This window comes from Cetorhinus maximus, chromosome 20, assembly GCF_964194155.1.
Source record: "Cetorhinus maximus chromosome 20, sCetMax3.hap1.1, whole genome shotgun sequence".
Taxonomy (NCBI): Eukaryota; Metazoa; Chordata; class Chondrichthyes; order Lamniformes; family Cetorhinidae; genus Cetorhinus; species Cetorhinus maximus.
In genome coordinates, this window is record NC_135898.1 from 46,607,172 (window position 1) to 46,623,887 (window position 16,716).

The 16,716-nt window shown below is 40.6% G+C and overlaps 1 protein-coding gene across 1 annotated transcript in view; it reads left to right on the forward strand.

Moving 5' to 3' along the window:
• Positions 1-16,716, forward strand: part of LOC144695081 (poly [ADP-ribose] polymerase tankyrase-2) — a 92,751-nt gene that overhangs the window by 24,240 nt on the left and 51,795 nt on the right. Inside the window, exons 7-8 of the mRNA XM_078565995.1 lie at positions 2,212-2,278; positions 3,125-3,311. Of these exons, the coding sequence (XP_078422121.1) occupies positions 2,212-2,278; positions 3,125-3,311 (254 nt within the window). The remainder of the gene's footprint in view (positions 1-2,211; positions 2,279-3,124; positions 3,312-16,716) is intronic.

The window sequence follows — 16,716 nt, forward strand, 5'->3', positions numbered from 1 at the left end:
ACACTGGTTATAGCTAAGTGCTTGGGTTCGAGGATCAGGTTTTTGGATGCGACGTTAATGATTTAGCTGAAAACAATAAATTATTGACTGCTATTATAAGCTGTTTTTGTATCATGAGAATCTATGAACTGGAAAATTGTCTTTGTCCTGAACATTTTAAGAAAAAATCCTGTTTTTTCGATAACTTTACCGACCAATTTAAAATAAAATGTATAATTTAGTTTATTACAAAATGTATTATAAAGACAAAAACATTCTTTCGTTTTTATGTCAAATTTGTTATTTATTCAGAGTGGAAAATTGATGTTTTTCTAACTTTAATTTTTTTTCTTGCAAATCCAAACAGTTTCTATTTTAGGCAAATTTCTTTTTTAAAAAAATTGCTGTTCAGGTTTAAAATTAATTAAGAATTAAGTGATGCCCTATGACCCCTGATGTAGGGCATCATCTAACTCACTGTGAACAACAACACAGGAAAAACCCTAGTAAAACCTTTTAGGTATGTATGCATTTTCTGCCCAACACACTGCAGATGTTATATACTGTTTAATGCAAATGTTTGTCTTTGTATCTTTATACTTTTTAGTGTGACAAACATTTGTAGTGTATAGGAACAGAAGATGCCATAGCCATGTGTCTCCAGCTACTTTGAGTACCTCCATTATTTACTTAACATCTATTATTCTTGTAACCTTAAAGGTACATGCATCCACACTTTAGGGACAGAATAATATATTATGTTGTACACTTTGACCTTCATAAAAGAGCATGTCCTACATTTTATCATGAGTAATATTACAAGAGGTTCTGCAGATTCTACATCTGAAAACCTGTAGAGGTGAGAACATCCAAAAGTGCAGAAAATGTGCTTGCAAGTGGAATAAATTACTCAATTGTGAGCATGCATATTTTCTAAATGCCCTATTAAGAAAAATAAAAGTGAAAAAATGACCCTGAACAAAGATGGAATCAGGAACTCATAAATTTGCATTCAGAAAAATACAGAAAAGCAATAATGCATAGTTAACCAAATACTGCAAACTGTATTGCTTCCCTCACTTACCCTATATTTGATTATAAATTAATGAACATAAGCACAAACAATATTAAAGAGTTCTGAACAAAATCACTAAATTTATCTGTGAAGATGGAATGCAATTTTAGAAATCCCTGAAACCATTTTCCCCTCTCAAAACTTCCTCACTCCCCCTCCCTGTAGCGTAGGACTTGCATTATGATCCATTTGCAGAATCTGGATTCTCTTAGCCTTTAGTTCCTGAGAAACTGTGGTAAAGTGTGTGTGACACATCATAGGATTGTAATTTTCATTCTTCAACTGTGGAATTGAAATCTCTAGAGTGCACCATGACAGCCAGAAAATTCACAAACCACAAATGATGTGAAAGAAAAAATTTCCAGAAGTTAAATGGTATTATCTTCAGCATTTTAATTTGCTGACAAATTAAGCGTGAGCAAAATGCATCATAGGAACTGTAGTTTTTTGTGTACTATGGTAGTCTGATGCAAAATGCAAAGAGTAGAGGTGCAAGTGGTAGAAAGAAACATCAAAAGTTTTTTTTAGCAATATAGTCAAATAAAATGTTTTAGTTTAAGATATTTAGGGTTTTAAGATATTTTTGTGTTAATGAAGGGGACTGATGATTGCGTTAGGACTGAGGATATACTTATGAGGTGCTTTATACTTTAAAACTGGTTCAAGGTGTTCCTCATTAGAGACTTCCTTGGTGCTGTTTTGTTACAAAGACAGTTGAAGAAGGACTACAAATCCATTGTAAAAGTGAAGAGAGTACCTGAATTATCAGTGTAAACAAATGAGAAATAGGAGGAAGGTATTGAAAGGACGAAAGAATAAAATGTTTGCACCAGAAAGAAATAATACAAACCCACCGTGCAGTACACAAAATTAAGAGTTTTCCAGGAAGGTAATGCAAAGGTCCCTGCGTTTTGTTTATAAAATAGATAAATAGAATTCCAATATACGGGAGGCCTGTTAATATAATAAAGGTGTATGTAACTTTTTTTTTACTTTGTTAGTTGTGATGTGTCGAATTTGCTTTATCATGATAATGGAAGAACTGCCGCATTGGACTTCATGATAAGTGTCAGAAACAGTTCTACTGGGGATATTGTTAAAATTTAGTTTGGAACTATTCTGAATATTTCTCAAAGGCTATTTGTTTTCTGTTTTAGAGACTTAGTACCTCTTCACAATGCCTGTTCCTATGGTCATTATGAAGTTACAGAACTTTTAGTTAAGGTTAGTATTTAATCTTTGTCACTCCAAATTTGAGAATTATATGTTAGTTAAACTGGTGAGGATGCAGGGAGTTAAATATATTAAAGAACAAATAGTGCTCTGGAACTGGGTGACATAGTGGATTAGACACTATGCTTATCTCTCTAGAACCTGTGCTCAGGTTCCGCCTGGGCTAATGGAACAAGAATCTCTGGCTCTATTATGGCCTTAGAAATTTCAGTCCAACATGTAGTGGTCAAAGGCCCATAGCACAAAACATCTCTAATTCAACACTGAATTGACAACCTCGCTTAGAGGGAACAGGATGGCTCATGTGTTAAATGGATAATATTTCACTAATAGAGTTGGGGCAGAGCAGAGGGGGCTCTACTTTGCACCTAACCATGCAGTAGATACTTATTTAAACTCCATTGTGTGTTTAAAATAGAATATGTTCCCCAAATTAATATAATTTACTGTAATGAGTACAAAATTTATTTCTGATCTGAGCTGCAGTAAAACACAAGGTATAGGCACAGCACTTTGTATTCATATACTCAGTCTGATGTACATGATTTTTGCTGTTTCTTATGTAATTTATGCTGATATACTTTCTTTTAAGTCCTATTTAATTTTATTTCTTATTCTACTTCAAATATCTAATGTTATCTGTTTTCACCTGTCTCCATTGACGTTTCCTATTTCTTGATGGTACAATTTGTTTCTTCATACCTCTGACAATTTATTTTGTTGGCATCTGAGCATTTAACGATATGTGCTTGTATATTGTGTACTGAAGAAGTTTAATATATTATTCCCTTAAATTAAATTTGACTTATTTTTGAATTTTATAACTCCTATTCACAGCATGGTGCCTATGTGAATGCTATGGACCTCTGGCAGTTTACTCCTTTGCATGAGGCTGCTTCCAAGAACAGAGTAGAAGTATGTTCCCTATTGCTGAGCTATGGTGCTGACCCAACATTGCTCAACTGCCATTCTAAAACTGCTATTGATTTAGCCCCTACACCACAACTGAAAGAACGGTTAACATGTAAGTTTTCTTGCAACCTTTTCTCATTTGCAATGTTACCCTAAATAAAACATAAATGTTCTAAAACTGTTAGGAGTATTGGTCCATGATGTTTATAACAAACGTATTTTCGTAAAGGTTCATAAACACTTGCCTAAAGGGTACTGAATGATACTGATATGCAAAAAAGAAAAATGAGTGAGACATAAATGAGCCTAGCTTATTTTCTTTTGTGTTTACTCAAGTTCTCTGGTGTATGCCATTTAGCTAGACACTTCTGTAAAAATGTTATTGTGTTTGTCAGTGAGCAAAAGAACTTCTGTTTAGTACTTTTCAAGTCCTGGCATATTTCAAAGTGCTTCACAGCCAATTACATACTTTTAAGTTATTGACACTGTTGTAATGTGGGGGAACTCAGCAGCCAATTTGTGCACATCAAGATTCCACTAACAGAGATAAATGACTGGATAATCTGTTTTGGTAATGTTGGTTAGGAATAAATGTTGGTTAACATACTAAAATGAGCAAGGAAGTTCTCCAGTATGTGTTTCAGTGATATCTAATCCATTTCTGAGAGAATGACTGGACTCGATATGACCTAACATTGAAGAATAAAGTATCTATTTAACTCGTGTCTTTTCTAATCTTCTGATTTTTATTTTCCCCAAGCTTATCCAAATAAGATCTGATTTTTGATATGCTATCTGCCCCAAACATGGCTTAAAAATGTTTTAAACCTCTCTGTTCTTGGCAATCTGACTTTCTAGTGGCCTTTTACCTATTCTAATACTCTTAAATGTAAATATGCTGCTACTTTGGCATCATTGCAAACTGCTTTTGCCTGCCCATTGATTTGGAATGAGCCATACGGTTCTGGAGTTGGGCAAATAACCTGACTCCTAAGCTCACCAGTGAAACCATAAGACATTGGAGCAGAAGTAGGTGATTTGGCCCATCGAGTCTGCTCTGCCATTCAATGAGATCATGGCTGATTTGATAATCCTCAATTGCACTTTCCTGCCTTTTCCCCATAACTCTCAATTCCCTTACTGATTTAAAAATCTGTCTATCTCAGCCTTGAACATACTTAGCAACCCAGCCTCTACAGCCCTCTGCAGTATAGAATTCCACAGATTGACTACCCTCTGAGAGAAGAAATTCCTCCTCATCTCTGTTTTAGATGGGTGCCCCCTTACTCTGAGATTATGCCTTCTGGTCCTAGGCTCTCCCACAACGAGAAACAACCTCTCAGCATCTACCCTGTCAAGCCCTCTAAGAATCTTATGTTTCAATAAGGTCACCTCTCATTCTTCTAAACTCCAATGAGCACAGACCCAACCTGCCCAACTCTCTGTCGTCTATTAGCTAGCCTGTCATCTGTTAGTTAGCCAGTTCTCTATCCATGCTAATATATCACACCTAACACCATGGGCTTTTATCTTATTAAGTAGCCTTGTGTGTGTGGTACCTTATCAAACGCCTTTTGGAAATTCAAATATTTCATCTATGGTTCCACTTTATTTATCCTGCTTGTTATCCCCTCAAAGAATTCTAATAAATTTGTCAGGCGTGATTTCCCTTTCATGAAGCCATGCTGACTCTGCTTGATTAGATTATGTATTTCTAAATGCTCTGCTATTACATCGTTTATAATAGACTCCAGCATTTTCCCAAAAACAGATGTTAAGCTAACTGGCCTATAGTTACCTGTTTTTTTTTTTGTCTCCCTTTTTGAATAAGGGTGTTACATTGGCAGTTTTCCAATCCTCTGGGACTTTTCCAGAATCTAAGGACTCTTGGAAGATTACTACCAGTGCATCCACTATCTCTGCAGCAATTTCCTTTAATATCCTAGTTTGCAATCCATCAGGTCCAGGTGACCTTTCGGCCTTTAACCCCATTATTTTCCCTAGTATTTTTTCTCTAATTATTGTACTTATTTCCTCCCCACCCTTTTGCCCCATGGTTATTTAGTATTTTTGTTATGCTATTAGTGTCTTCTACCATGAAGACTGATGCAAAGTATTTATTCAATTCCTCTACTGTTTTCTGCTTCCCCACTATTATTTCCCCAGCCTCATTCTCTAAGGAGCCTATACTGACTTTGGCCTCTCTTCCTTTTTATATATTTAAAGAAACTCTTACTGTCTGTTTTTATATTACTTGCGAGTTTATTTTCTCCCTCTTTATTTTTTTTGGCCATCTTCTGTTCTTCTGTTGGCTTTTAAAACTTTCCCAATCCTCTGGCGCACCACTAATCTTTGCCACATTGTATGCTTTTCCTTTCACTTTGATACTATCCTTAACTTTCTTAGTTAACCATATTTGGTTTATCCCCTTCTACAATCCTCCTTCCTCACTGGGATATATCTTTGTTGTGAGTCATGAACTATTTTCTTAAACATCTGCCATTGTTCATCAACCGTCTTATCTGCTAAACTCCTTTCCCAGTCCACTCCGGCCAACTCTGCCCTAATTTCTTTGTAATTACCCTTATTTAAGTTTAGCACAGATGTTTCTGGACTAAGTTTCTCACTCTCAAACTGAATGCTAAAATCTACCATGTTATGGTCACTGTTTCCTCGGAGATCTTTTACTCAGATCATTTATTAAACCTGCCTCATTACACATTACCAGATCCAAAATAGCCTGATCCCTGGTTAGATCCACAACATATTGTCCTGAATACACTCTAGGAATTCTTGCTCGTGGCCACCTCTGCCAATTTGATTTTCCCATTCTACATGGAGATTAAAGTCACCCATGATTAATATACTGCCTTTTTTTACATGCCCTCATCATTTCCTGATTTATTCTCTGTCTGACAGCATAGCTACTGTTAGGGGACCTATTGACTACTCCCACCAGTGTCGTCTTCCCCTTGTTACTTCTTACCTCCACCCATATGGATTCTACATCTTCCGATCCAAGATCATTCCTTGCTATTGCACTTATTCCATCTGGTACTAACAAAGCTACCTCACCACCCTTTCCTTCATGACTGACATTTCAAAAAGTCACATACCCCTTTCCCAGCTTTAGTTCCCAGCTTTGATCTCCCTGTAACCATGTCTCCATAATGGCTAAAAGATCATACCCAGTTATCTCTATTTGCGCCATTAATTCATTTATTTTGTTCCAAATGCTACGTGCATTTAAGTAAAGAGCCATTAATTTTGCCTTTTTACCATTTTCCCCCCTTTGACTCTATTTGCGCTGCTTTTTTATGTTTGTATACTGTATCCCTTCCTGTCGCACTCTGGGTATCATTACCTAAGTAGCTGCGCTGCAATGCTGCCATATCCTTTTGCTTTGTAAGCCTACTTATCCCCTCTCCAGACCCCCCCCCTCTATTTTGTTTAAAGCCCTCTCTATAGCCCTACTTATTCAATTCGCCAGGACACTGGTCCCAGCATGGTTCAAGAGAAGCCCATCCCATTGGAACAGCTCCCTTCTACCCCAGTACTGATGCCAGTGCCTCATGAACTGAAGTTCATTCCTCCCACACCAACATTTGAGCCACACATTTAACTCCTTGACTTTATTTAACCTATGCCAGTTTGCCCATCGTTCAGGTAGTAATCCTGAGATTATTACCTTGATGGTTCTGCTTTTTAATTTAGCTCCTAACCGTTCAAATTCTTTCAGCAGAACTCCTTTCTAGTCCTATCAATGTCGTTGGTACCAATGTGGATGACGACAACTGGATTACCCCTGCTTCCACTCCAAGTTCCTCTCCAGCACTGAGGAGATGTCCTTAACCCTGGCACCGGGCAAGCAACACAGCCTTCGGTGCTCATGCTCACAGCTGCAGAGGACAGTATCTACCCCCCTAATTATACTGTCCCCTACCACTACTACGTTCCTATTTCCTCCCCCAACTTGAATGGTCCCCTGTACCACGGTGCCATGGTCAGTTCATTCACCCTCCCTGCAGTGCCTGCTCTCGTCCACACAGCTTGCAAGAGCCTCATAATTGTTGGACAATTTCAGGGGCTGAGACTCCTTGAATGCTACCCCTTCGTCCCCATACTTGCCTCACCTGCAGTCACGCCCTCCTGTTCCTGATCATGGACCAAATTCAAGTTATCTAACCTGGGGAGTTTGACGGCCTCCTGGAGCAAAGTGTCTAGGTAATTTTCCCCCTCCCTGATGTGGCACAATGTCTGCAGCTCGGACTCCAGCTCCTTAACTCTGATCCAAAGTTCCTCGAGCTGCAAACACTTGCTACAGATGCGTTTGCTCCGGACCCCCACGTGCCGCAGCAGCAGCACATCGCCTGTCTGGCCATCACTATCTTATTTTATTTAATTTATTAATTAATTTATCTAGTTTCCCTGCTCTTTACACTTTATTGAATTTAATTATTTACACCAGTATCGATCTTATACTTAGGTTATTTTTAAGAAAGAGAAAATAAAAACTAGAGATCTAAACACTAACTATAGACCTTAATTTTAATCTAAAGACTAGAAATACTCACCATTCCAACTCTTAAATCAGCTGCTCTCTGCGCTCTTTTTAAATGAAGTCTCTCCTCTGTTTTAAATAAGGTCTACACGCTCACCTGTTCTCTCTATTTAAAACAGTCCACATGCTCACCTGCACTCTGTTTTAAATGAAGTCCATGAGCGTTCTCTCTGAAAATAACTGCTTTTTTTTTCACAAGCGCTCTGGCTGTAAATGGCCTCATTGCTTTCTACAAATGCTTTTGCTGTAAATGGCCCTCCTGCTTTTTACAAGCGCTCTTGCTATAAATAGCCCCTCTCCTTTTCGCAAGCTCTCTGGCTGCGCTTGACCAGCTCAAATAGAAAGTCTCATACCACTTTTTTTTAGCAGTGAGTGCAGTATAACCACACTACAGTGTGAAGTCATGTCTGTTGAACAGTTTGTTAACTTTATGAATTTCATTTTGGTTCTTGTTGGCTAGTGGAAAGTTGACATTAGCATTCTCTTGGCACTAATAATTACCCATCCTGAAAGTTGAATGCTGCACGTGTTCATGAATGCACACACAAGAGCTGATTGTTAGAAATCTGTGGTGTAGCGGAGTTGGTGATCTAACTTATGACTGGCCAGCTGAACATGCTGGAACCTGCAGGAAAACTAGTGTTTTCAGATTTTAACTGACTTGCATGTGCCTGCCAGACCTACTTGTATTTTGTATATATTTCTATTTCGTCTTTTAAATGGGTTTTGATGTCTTTATTTCGCCAATGTAAAGGTTTTGTGATGCAAAGCAAATTGTAACATTCAGATCAATATAATCAATATTGGAAGTAACTATATGTAAAACTTAGTGTCTTTGTGTTATACAGATGTTTCAGTGGAGTAATTGTTGAATAACAAACGTTTAAATGAGAAACAAACTTATGATAGAAATCTATTCATTCGTATTTGTTGCCAATTTTATATTGGAAAGGACGATCGGAGCTAGAGTAGACAATACAGTCCCTCAATCCTGCTCTGCCATTAATACCTGGCTGCACCAGATATATCTAAAAATGAGGTGTCAACTTGGTGAGGCTACAACACAGGACTACTTGCACGCCAAATAGTGGAAAAGCATGCAATAGGCAGAGCTAAGCAATACCACAATTACCGGACCAGATCTGAGCTTTGTAGTCCTGCCACATCCAGTCGTGATGGACAATTAAACAACTAACTGGAGGAGGAGGCTCCACAAATAACCCCATTCTCAGTGATGGAGGGAGCCCAGCACATCGGTGCAAAAGATGAAGCTGAAGCATTTGCAACCATCTTCAGCCAGGTGTGCAGAGTGGTTCGGAGGTCCCCAGCATTTCAGATGCCAGTCTTCAGCCAATTCAATTCGCTCCATGTGATATCAAGAAATGGCTAAAGGGACTGAGTACTGCAAAGGCTATGGACTCTGACAACATTCTAGCAATAGTATTGAAGACTTGTGTTTCAGAACTAGCTGCGTCTAGCCAAACTGTTCCAGTACGGCTACAACACTGACATCTACCCGGCAATGTGGAATATTGGCCGGTATGTCCTGTCTACAAAAAGTGGAACAAATCCAACCCAGCCAGTTATCATGCCATCAGCCTGCTCTTGATCATCAGCAATGTGTGGAAAGGGTTGTTGTCAGTACTATTAAATGGCTCTTACTCAACAATAACCTGCTCACTGATGCTCAGTTGGGGTTTTGCCAAGGCCACTCAGATCCTGACCACAATACAGCCTTGGTCAAACATGGACAAAAGAACTGAACTCGTAAGGTGAGAGTGATTGTCCTTGACATCAAGGCAGCGTTTGACAGTGTGGCATCAAGGAGCCCTAGCAAAACTGAAGTCAATGGGAATAAGGGGGAAAACTCTCTACTGGTGTCATACCTAGCACAAAGGAATGTATTTGTTGGAGGTCAGTCATCTCAGTCCCAGAACATCACTGTAGGCACTCCTCAGGGTAGTGTCCTCTGCCCAACCATCTTCAGCTGCTTCATCAATAACCTTCCCTCCATTATAAGGTCAGAAGTGGTGATGTGCAATCATCAGCGAACAATGTTCAACTCCATTCTCAACTTTTCAGATATTGAAGCAGTCCGTGTCCATATGCAGCAAGACCTGGACAATATTCAGGCTTGGGCTGATATGTGATGTGAATGTTACTTGTCATTTAAATGCCAAGCAATGAACATCTCCTGCAAGTGAAAATTTAATCATCTCCCCATGACATTGAATGGCATTACCATTGCTGAATCCCCCTCGATCAACATCTTAGGGGTTACCATTGACCAGAACCTGATCTGGACTAGCCATATAAATACTGTGGCTACAAGAGCAGTTCAGATGCTGGGAATCCTGCAGCAAGTAACTCGCCTCCTGACTCCCTAAAGCCTGTACACTATCTACAAGGCACAAATCAGGAATGTGTTGGAATACTCTCCACTTGCCTCTGAGTGCAGCTCCAACAACATTCAAGAACTTGACATCATCCAAGACAAAGCAACCCGCTTGATTGGTACCTAGGTCTCTTATAGTCCTAAACTTCAACTGATAAGCTTCAGGGACAAGCTCATAAGCATTTAATATTGCTGCCTTTACTATCTCATAGTCTGCAGATTGTTCCTTTGATAAGCTTGCATACATATTCATTGCTGCATCTGACAAAACACTCAGTAACGTTATAGCCCAAGCATCTCTTGGCCATTTCAATTTCATAGCTATCTTTTCAAATTAAATGAAATATCTTTCAGGTCCATCCTCTAAGTTTAGGCACTAACCAGTGATTCTTAGTTAAATCAAATTCCTCAAAGAAATGAAAGTCATCATCTGAATCACTATCCCTCCTTCCTTTTTTCTAAATTGCACTTTGGACAATTCATACTGTTGGGCTTCTTTCTCTCTCTGAAGCTCTCTATCTCTTTATTTCTTCAATTGCTAAGCTCCCTCTGAAGTTGAAGTTCAAGCTTTCGTGTTTCTATTTCTTATAATATTTTATTTTCCTTTTCCTGTTCCTCTTTTTCCCATTGAAGCTTTTATTATTTCTATTTCTTTTTTCTTTCTCTTTCTCCTTTCTTTCTAATTCAAGTTTTTCCTTTCTTTCTCTCTTCCTCTCTTTTCTCTCTCTCTCTCTCTCTCTCTCTTTCTCTTTCTCTCCCTCTCCTTTTTTCTCTCTTTCTTTCTCTCTTTCTCTCTCTTTCTCTCTCTCTCTTTCTCTTTTTCTCTCTCTCTTTTCTCTTTTTCTCTCTTTTCTCTCTCTTTCTCTCTCTCTCGTTCTCTCTCTCTCTCGTTCGTTCTCTCTCTCTCTCTCGTTCTCTCTCTCTCTCGTTCTCTCTCTCTCTCGTTCTCTCTCTCTCTCGTTCTCTCTCTCTCTCGTTCTCTCTCTCTCTCGTTCTCTCTCTCTCGTTCTCTCTTTCTCTCTCGTTCTCTCTCTCTCTCTCTCGTTCTCTCTCTCTCTCTCTCGTTCTCTCTCTCTCTCTCTCGTTCTCTCTCTCTCTCGTTCTCTCTCTCTCTCGTTCTCTCTCTCTCTCGTTCTCTCTCTCTCTCGTTCTCTCTCTCTCTCATGTTCTCTCTCACATGTGCTCTCTCTCTTTCATGTTCTCTCTCTCTCATGTTCTCTCTCTCTCATGTTCTCTCTCTCTCATGTTCTCTCTCTCTCATGTTCTCTCTCTCTCGTTCTCTCTCTCTCTCGTTCTCTCTCTCTCTCGTTCTCTCTCTCTCTCGTTCTCTCTCTCTCTCGTTCTCTCTCTCTCTCGTTCTCTCTCTCTCTCATGTGCTCTCTCTCTCACATGTGCTCTCTCTCTCTCATGTTCTCTCTCTCTCATGTTCTCTCTCTCTCATGTTCTCTCTCTCTCGTTCTCTCTCTCTCGTTCTCTCTCTCTCTCGTTCTCTCTCTCTCGTTCTCTCTCGCTCTCGTTCTCTCTCGCTCTCGTTCTCTCTCTCTCTCGTTCTCTCTCTCTCTCGTTCTCTCTCTCTCTTTCTCTCTCATTCTCTCTCTCTCTCTCGTTCTCTCTCTCTCTCTCGTTCTCTCTCTCTCTCGTTCTCTCTCTCTCTCGTTCTCTCTCGCTCTCGTTCTCTCTCGCTCTCGTTCTCTCTCGCTCTCGTTCTCTCTCGCTCTCTCTCTCTCTCGTTCTCTCTCTCGTTCTCTCTCTCTCTCTCGTTCTCTCTCTCTCGTTCTCTCTCTCTCTCTCGTTCTCTCTCTCTCTCGTTCTCTCTCTCTCTCGTTCTCTCTCTCTCTCGTTCTCTCTCTCTCTCGTTCTCTCTCTCTCTCTCGTTCTCTCTCTCGTTTTCTCTCTCTTTCTCTCTCGTTCTCTCTCTCTCGTTCTCTCTCTCTCTCTCGTTCTCTCTCTCTCTCTCGTTCTCTCTCTCTCTCTCGTTCTCTCTCGTTCTCTCTCGTTCTCTCTCGTTCTCTCTCTCTCTCGTTCTCTCTCTCTCTCTCGTTCTCTCTCTCTCTCTCGTTCTCTCTCTCTCGTTCTCTCTCTCTCTCGTTCTCTCTCTCTCTCGTTCTCTCTCTCGTTCTCTCTCTCTCTCGTTCTCTCTCTCTCGTTCTCTCTCTCTCGTTCTCTCTCTCTCTCTCTCGTTCTCTCTCTCTCTCTCTCGTTCTCTCTCTCTCTCTCTCTCGTTCTCTCTCTCTCTCTCGTTCTCTCTCTCTCTCTCTCTCGTTCTCTCTCTCTCTCTCTCTCGTTCTCTCTCTCTCTCTCTCTCGTTCTCTCTCTCTCTCTCTCGTTCTCTCTCTCTCTCTCGTTCTCTCTCTCTCTCTCTCTCTCGTTCTCTCTCTCTCTCTCTCTCTCTCGTTCTCTCTCTCTCTCTCGTTCTCTCTCTCTCTCGTTCTCTCTCTCTCTCTCGTTCTCTCTCTCTCTCTCGTTCTCTCTCTCTCTCTCGTTCTCTCTCTCTCTCTTCCAGTTCAGTTCATTTCAGCTCCATTTCTTGTTCAAATTCAAGCATCTTCATTTGCAGCTGAAGTCTCACTACCTCTAGCTGTGAGGAACTAGTTTCAAGTGTCCCTTCCTCCCTCCAACTCTAAATGCTGGGTAAGCGCTTCAACCATATCAGCCTTACGGGATTCCGCTTTTATCTCTACCTGCACCTGATCTGCTAATTCTCTCAGCTGAGTTTCAGTCAAAGATTTCAAATATTCCGCAGTTACATTTTCCACTCCCAGCAAAGCCTTAACAATTGCAAAAGCCATTTTGCAGTCCGACCAGTTTAAAATCCCTTAACGCTCCTGAGTTCAGTGTTCTTCTTGTGCTCGTATCTGTCAGGAAGAGGCATTAATATATATAATGCTATTGGAAATTATTTTTTTATTAGAGGTTTAGTCTGTGTCAGTGTTAATTGGATTAAAACCAGCTAGTCTGGGTGCTTTGATGTATAGTATTTTTGAGTAGGAAACAGAGGTAGAGGGTACGTTTACATTTTGTTGAATCGTGCAGTCAAGAGTGGGAGTGAAATCTTGCACCTAATTAGGAGGCACCAAGTAATGGTTACCAATTACCAATAAAATTGATACTATGAAAGGAGTTCAAAGGGGCTGGTGATACAATGAGAATTTGCATCCATAAGACCTAGAAGCAGAAATTAGGCCATTCGGCCCATTGAGTCCGCTCCGCCAGTCAATCATGGCTGATAAGTTTCTCAACCCCATTCTCCCACCTTCTCCCCGTAACCTTTGATCCCCTTACCAATTAAGAACCTATCTATCTCAGTCTTAAATACACTCAATGACCTGGCCTCCATAGCCTTCTGTGGCAATGAATTCCATAGATTCACCACTCTCTGGCTAAAGAAGTTTCTCCTCATCTCTGTTCTAAAAGGTCTTCCCATTACGCTGAGGCTGTACCCTCGGGTCCTACTAATGGAAACATCTTCCCCACATCCACTCTATCCAGGCCTTTCAGTATTCTGTAAGTTTCAATCAGATCCCCCCCTCATCCTTCTAAACTCCGTCGAGTATAGACCCAGAGTCCTCAAACGTTCCTCATATGTTAAGCCTTTCATTCCTGGGATCGTTCTCATAAACCTCCTCTGGACCCACTCCAGGGCCAGCACATCCTTCCTGAGATACGGGGCCCAAAGTTGCTCACAATATTTTAAATGTGGTCTGACCAGAGCCTTATAAAGCCTCAGCAGCACATCCCTGCTTTTATATTCTAGTCCTCTCAAAATAAATGCCAACATTGCATTTACCTTCCTAACTACCGACTCAACCTGCAAGTTAGCCTTAAGAGAATCCTGGTCTAGGACTCCCAAGTCCCTTGGCACTCCAGATTTCTGAATTCTCTCCCCATTTAGAAAATAGTCTATGCCTCTATTCTTCTTACCAAAATGCATGACCTCACACTTCCCCACATTGTATTCCATCTGCCACTTCTTTGCCCATTCTCCTAACCTGTCCAAATCCTTCTGCAGTCTCCCCACCTCCTCAATACTACCTGTTCCTCCACCTATCTTTGTATCATCTGCAAACTTAGCCAGAATGCCCTCAATTCCTTCATCTAGATCATTAATGTATAAAGTGAAAAGTTGTGGTCCCAACACTGACCCCTGCGGAACTCCACTAGTCACCGGCTGCCATCCTGAGAAGGACCCCCTTATCCCCACTCTCTGCCTCCTGCCAGACAGCCAATCTTCTATCCATGCTAGTACCTTGCACGCCTTTTCTATCTCCTGGTGTATCTTGTGCCCCACATTCTGACTACTGTTCGGAGGTCTGTACATAACTCCCATTATGGTTTTTTTACCTTTGCGTTTCCTCAACTCTACCCACACAGATTCTACATCATCTGACCCTACATCATTTCTTGCTATCGATTTAATTTCATTTCTTACTAACAAAGCAACCCCACCCCCTATGATAACCTGCCTATCTTTTCGATAGGATGTATATCCTTGGATATTTAGCTCCCAGTCCTAATCCCCTTGCAGCCATGTCTCCGTGATGCCCACCACATCGTACCTGCCAATTTCAATCTGCGCCACAAGCTCATTTACCTTATTTCGTATACTGCGTGCATTCAGATACAACACCTTCAGTCCTGTATTTCCTGTCCCCTTTCTCATTGTCATCCCTTTATCTGATGTGCTTGAAGTTAGATTCCTAGCCCTTTCCAAACACTCTGTTCTGTCCTGTTTTGTGTTCTGGAGACTTTAATAGCCTCTCCTGGGCTCTCCTTTCTTTTCAGTTTTTTCATAATTTTCCATGAAGTTGAATCCACCCCCCCCACACGCTAACCTGCTGCTTTGTTTCCCATTCGTCATACTTCTTGGAGTTTTACCCTTCCCTTTCCCCCCCCCACTTTCTAGTTTAAAGTCCTGTTGACCACCCTATTTACCCTTTTCGTTAGAACATTGGTCGCAGATCAGTTCAGCTGGAGACCGTCCCAACAGTACAGATCCCTCCTGTTCCAATACTGATGCCAGTGCCCCACGAAATGGAACCCCTCATTCCCACACCACTCCTTTATCCACGTTTTTACTTCCCTTATTCTCGCATCCCTATGCCAATTTGCACGTAGCTCGGGTAGTAATCCGGAGATTATAACCCTTGAGGACATGTTCTTTAATTTAGTTACTAGTTCCTGATAATCCCCAAACAGGTCCTCTTTCCTAGTCTTACCTATGTTATTTGCCCCGACGTGGACCACAACTGGATCCTCCCTCTCCAATATCCTTTCAAGCCGGTCAGAGATGTCCCTCACCCTGGCACCGGGCAGGCAATATACCATGCGGGACTCTCGATCCTGATTACAAAGGATGCTATCAATTCCCCTAATTATAGAATCCCCTACAACTACCACTTGTCTTTTTGCTCCCCTCTCTTGAATGGCCTCCTGTGCCACGGTGCTGTGGTCAGCTGAGTCATCCTCCCTACAGCCCTGTTCCTCATCCACAAAGGCATGTAAGATCAAAGCCTGTAAGCCTACAACTGTCTGCAGAGGAACCAAACTGAATGGAATCTCATTTTGAATAAGGTGAAAATGCTTTGCCTGGTGTTTGGTTAAGTCTATTGGTTATTGTTGCCTTAGTGGAGATTCATTTGGGAATTTATTATAAGTTATGATAGTAATTTGTAGCCATGTGTATGTCTTTAATTTGTTGTAAATTAATAAATGTTTCATTTAGTTTGATATAAAAGCCTCTCGAGAACTGGTGGTCTTATCTCTGAATTTAGAGCTGTAGCACAAACATACCAATTGAAGATATAGGTTATGACCGTTGTTTAAAGTTTCCATTTGGGATTTTAAATAACTCAGCCTGTACAAACTGTGGTGTCATAACAATTGGGGGCTTGTCCGCAATAAAATTTATAATTCCTTGATTGGTTTGGAATTGGTGAATCTTAAGGTTACAAGTACAAGAAGCACTTTGAATTCAGCAATTGGTGTGGTTTTTTAGAACCCGTGAGACTGCAAGATGGCTTTGGCAATTGCTAAGACTTGTCTGGGAGTAGAAGATATAACTCTGATTGGGTTGCAACAAGTAACCAAAAGTAAGTTAACAGAGTTGGCAGATAAGTTAAATTTGGGGTCACCTGCGAGGGCTAGGACATCAGATATAATTACAAATATAGCACAGCATCTACAGTTGAAAGTAACACCTGACACTAGTGAGTCACAGCTGGAGGTAGTGAGACTTCAGTTACAAATGAAGACGCTTCAATTTGAACAAGCAGAGGAACTGAAAAAGCTTGAATTGGAAGTAAAGATCAGAGAAATGGCTTTTAAAAGGGAATTATAAATTGTGAAGATAGAGAAGGAGGAAGGAGAAAAAGAGAGAATTCCAACTGAAAATGTTGGCAGTTAAAAAAGAGACACCAGTAAGTGAGGAAGGACTTATTTCCAGAGTAGAACCCAATGGGGAGATGTTTAATTGTGTACAAGCTCTTCCAAAGTTTGAGGAAAAAGATATTGAAGCATTCTGTATTTCACTTGAGAAGCTAGCTGAACAGATGAAATGGCCAC